At 38.9% G+C, this 3,757-nt stretch overlaps 1 protein-coding gene across 1 annotated transcript in view; it reads right to left on the bottom strand.

Moving 5' to 3' along the window:
- Positions 1-3,038: 3,038 nt before the first annotated feature.
- The window catches only part of LOC117613558 (putative cyclic nucleotide-gated ion channel 19), a 2,668-nt gene continuing 1,949 nt past the window's right edge, over positions 3,039-3,757 (bottom strand). Inside the window, exon 4 of the mRNA XM_034342165.1 lies at positions 3,039-3,115. Coding sequence (XP_034198056.1) covers positions 3,039-3,115 — 77 coding nt within the window. The remainder of the gene's footprint in view (positions 3,116-3,757) is intronic.

Below are 3,757 nucleotides of genomic sequence, written 5' to 3' on the forward strand. Positions count from 1 at the left end.
GTTAAAAATAAGATTTATAGACAGTAGAAAAATTCTTTGATTATCCAGTTTGTAGGGAAGACTCATACGTATAATTTTGTCCTTGCACGGTTGAAGCATCGTTGGAGACTAAAGGGACCTATGCAATTGGTTGATTAAGACAATGGGTTCTTCATTGTTCGGTTTGTTCTTGAAGAGGACCTATTGTATGTGTTAACTGGGGGTCCTTGGGTAGTAGCAGGACAGTATGTTGCTGTCCAAAAATGGAGGCCTAAGTTTTTTGCATCTGAGGAGCATGTCTCCCGTATTACTGTTTGGGTGAGATTATCTGGTATGGGAGTTGAATTCTTCAATTCTTAGACTATTAAGTGTATTGGGGATTTGATTGGCTCATCATATAAGGTGGATGTTCATACTGTAGGTAAGATGAGAGGTAAGTTTGCAAGGGTCTGTATTGAAATTGATATGAATAAGCCCCTCATCCCTTACCTAGTTGTTGAAGGTAGGCCTGTGAGAGTGGAATACGAAAATCTCCCTGTGATTTGTTTTAATTGCTGCAGAGTTGGGCACAGTAAAGAGCATTGTCCTTTTGCTAACCCTGTCCATAAGAACAATGAGGCTGATATGGATATGATTGGGGATATTCAAGAAGAGATGCGTTTTCATCAAGTGGAGAAGTTACGTAAGATGAGGCTTGATCATAATCAAAGAGGCCCAATTGATCCTACTGGGGATAAGGTAGGTTTTGGCATTTGGAATGTATTCCGACTAGAAAAGCTTGGAAGAAGAATTTTAAAAATTGGACTGCTGCTAGCGAAGATAAAGGAAAGGGTGTTAGCCCTCAGGTCGTCCACAAGAGAACAGGAGAAGGCTTTTCATTCCAGCAATGTTTTGCCTCAAAAAGATAAAAAGGAAGTTGTTCAAAAGGGTAATTCTGAGGCTGCGATTTATGATGCTTCTGGTTCTAGATTTAATATCTTGGAGAATGAGTGTTTTTATAGTAAGCAAAAGCATGTTTTTGGGAATTTGGAGAATCTTCTGTCAATTAATGGGAAGGCTATTTGAAATCGGTACTTAGGTGACGATGGATAAACTTAAAAGATATTCAGCTAAAAATGCAACAAACTTCACACACTCTAGACCTTGGCCAATCACTCTTATGACTAGTCAATTGTCAGATATGAATTATACCAAACAACAACATACACAGAGCATACCATGATGTATCTGCAAGCCTATAGAATTACTAGTGACAACCTAGGCACTCAGAAGGATCCATCAATCTAGGCATCCCCTGTGCTAGCAACAACTATGGTGAAAGTGTGTGAAGACAGCATAATCAAGCAAACACCAAACAGCAGATAATGATGACTAGTCAACCACAATTCATACGATTACTAGTCGACCACCAAGAACACAAACCCAGAAAAATTACAAGGATGCAATCAGAAATTGTTCATCCAGAAACCCACCACTGGGAAAAACTGGGGGTCATCAACCGACCAGGCAATCCACTAAGTAGAAAAACATTCTTACAAAGGAACACAAGCAAGCTCAAGCAAAACCTAGATCTATTTAGGAAGATGAGCAATACCTCCTTTGTGCAATCTTCTTCTCCAACTTAGCAAAGCTTGAAGCCCAGTTCTTCATGGCAATGGCAGCTCCTTCTTCAGCTCATTCATCCCATGGCACCGCTTGTAAGCTCAACTCAAACAGAAACCAAAATTTGGATTCAAAGGAGAATGACCAATTTCTTCAAGAAACCATACTCTTGAAGAAATCAGTAGTGAGTCTGACCTAGATATAAATGAGATAATGTTTTTATGAAGCTAGATGCAGATTCATATTTCAAATGCAGTTTTTTCATAAGGAAATCAATTTGGAAAAACTCATAGATGAAATATTGTTCTCTCTTGAGGAAGAAGAACGGAAAGATAGAAAACCAATCTTTCCTCCAATTCCACACAAAAGAGACAGCTTCCTAAAGAGGAATCGCAAGGCCTATACATACCAAAAAATTCCCTTAGGTCAGAATCCCATGTGGCAGCAGAGAGAGAAAAAGGAATATGACAAAAAAGTTGGTTATCAAGCTGGAGAGCAAGGATGACTAGCCATCCAAGAAACAGATGACTAGTCATCATTTTATGAAAACAGTATAATGCAATGTTATGCAATGCACAATTTACCTTTGCCAATTTGCATGAACCTCCATATGATAGTTGTTAGTTAAGAATGATAGTTGCTAGTTAAGAACACCTAGAGAAGCTATTCTCAATCAAAACTTGAGCTTGATAAATAACAATAGAAATCCTATTACAAAGTTGTCAGGGAAGCCAAAAGAAAAACCCAAAATGCATACATTAACACTATTCAAAGTAAAGATGATGGTGGTTGGAATGATCTAATTCCTCCTAATAAGGGCAAGAAAAAGGTTGGTAGGCTGAGAACAGTTTTGTCTAATATTTCAAATAAATCTGCTTTTAGGCCTGCTATTGTTTTGAGGCCTAGCTCTAAGAATTTGCCTCATGACTCCATTATAACGTTTGTGTCTGAGTTGGACCAGGCTTTGAGCAAGCTTAGGAAGCCTGTGACTAGCTTTGATAATGCAGGTTTGGAAATTGGGGAGGTTAAGGCTCGTAGGAATTATTATTCTTCCACTCCTAAGCCTCGAGCTCCAAATATTATTTCTATGGTTTCTAGAGGTGCTGATCAGGATATGGAAATTCAAGATTTGAGGGATTCTAAGATTGTGCAGTTGGAGTCTGAAGTTGGTGAAGCTTTAATTGCTGATGTGTCTGCTTGTTGTGTGCTTGTTGTGCAGAGGATGGCAAGGCTCAAGGTCTCAAATGTATGGGGCCTTTGTCTACCAAATCTACTTAGGTCTGGTTTGACCGTTTCTCTCTTCCTTCCATCATAATGATCGGTTGTTGGAATATTAGAGGGGCAGGTAATAAGAGATCTTTGCTTGCTATGCAAGATCTTAAGTATAGACATAATTTGGGTATGTTGGTTATTGTGGAGCCTAGAATTAGTTCCAGTAAAGCTCGGAAAGTCATTTCTCAACTTGGCTTCCCTAAAGCTGAAATTTCTGATGCTGTAGGCTTCTCTGGTGGTATTTGGTTGCTGTGGGATGATGCTAAATTCAACTTGAGAGTCATTCATTGCATGGATCAAGCTGTTTCTGTTTGTGTTGAGACTTCTGGAGGTATTTCTCGGATTTTACTGTCGTGTATGGGCATCCTTGCCCTGCTAGGAGAGCTTATCTCTGGCAAAACTTATCTATTATTGTTGCTTCTTGGAATCTTCCTTGGGTTGTCTGTGGGAATTTTAATGATATCTTGTTTGAGGATGAAAATTTTGGAAAATTATCTTGTAAAAGTAGAGGTTTCAAGGACTGGTTTGATCAGAATGGGCTCATTGATTTGGGATTTTTGGGACCCAAGTTTACTTGGGTTAATAAGAGAGTTGGTGGTGATTTTGTGATGAAGAGATTGGATAGGGTTAATTGTAACAAGGAGTGGAGGGTTTTATTTCCTGAAGCTTTCGTAAGGCATCTGCCTAGAGGATGTTCTGATCATAGTCCTCTTTTGATTAGTCTTATTTCTGATAAGATTCCTTCAGCTGAGCTTAAACCTTTCAGATTTGAGGCAATGTGGCTTAAACATTGTTTATTTCCTGAGTTCATTCAAGCTGAGTGGAAGAATTTGGAACGTTCAGTTTCTAAGAAATTGGATATGTTGATTCCCCTGCTTCGGGAGTGGAATACTCAAGTCTTTGG

This window comes from Prunus dulcis, unplaced genomic scaffold (genome assembly GCF_902201215.1).
Source record: "Prunus dulcis unplaced genomic scaffold, ALMONDv2, whole genome shotgun sequence".
Lineage (NCBI taxonomy): Eukaryota > Viridiplantae > Streptophyta > Magnoliopsida > Rosales > Rosaceae > Prunus > Prunus dulcis.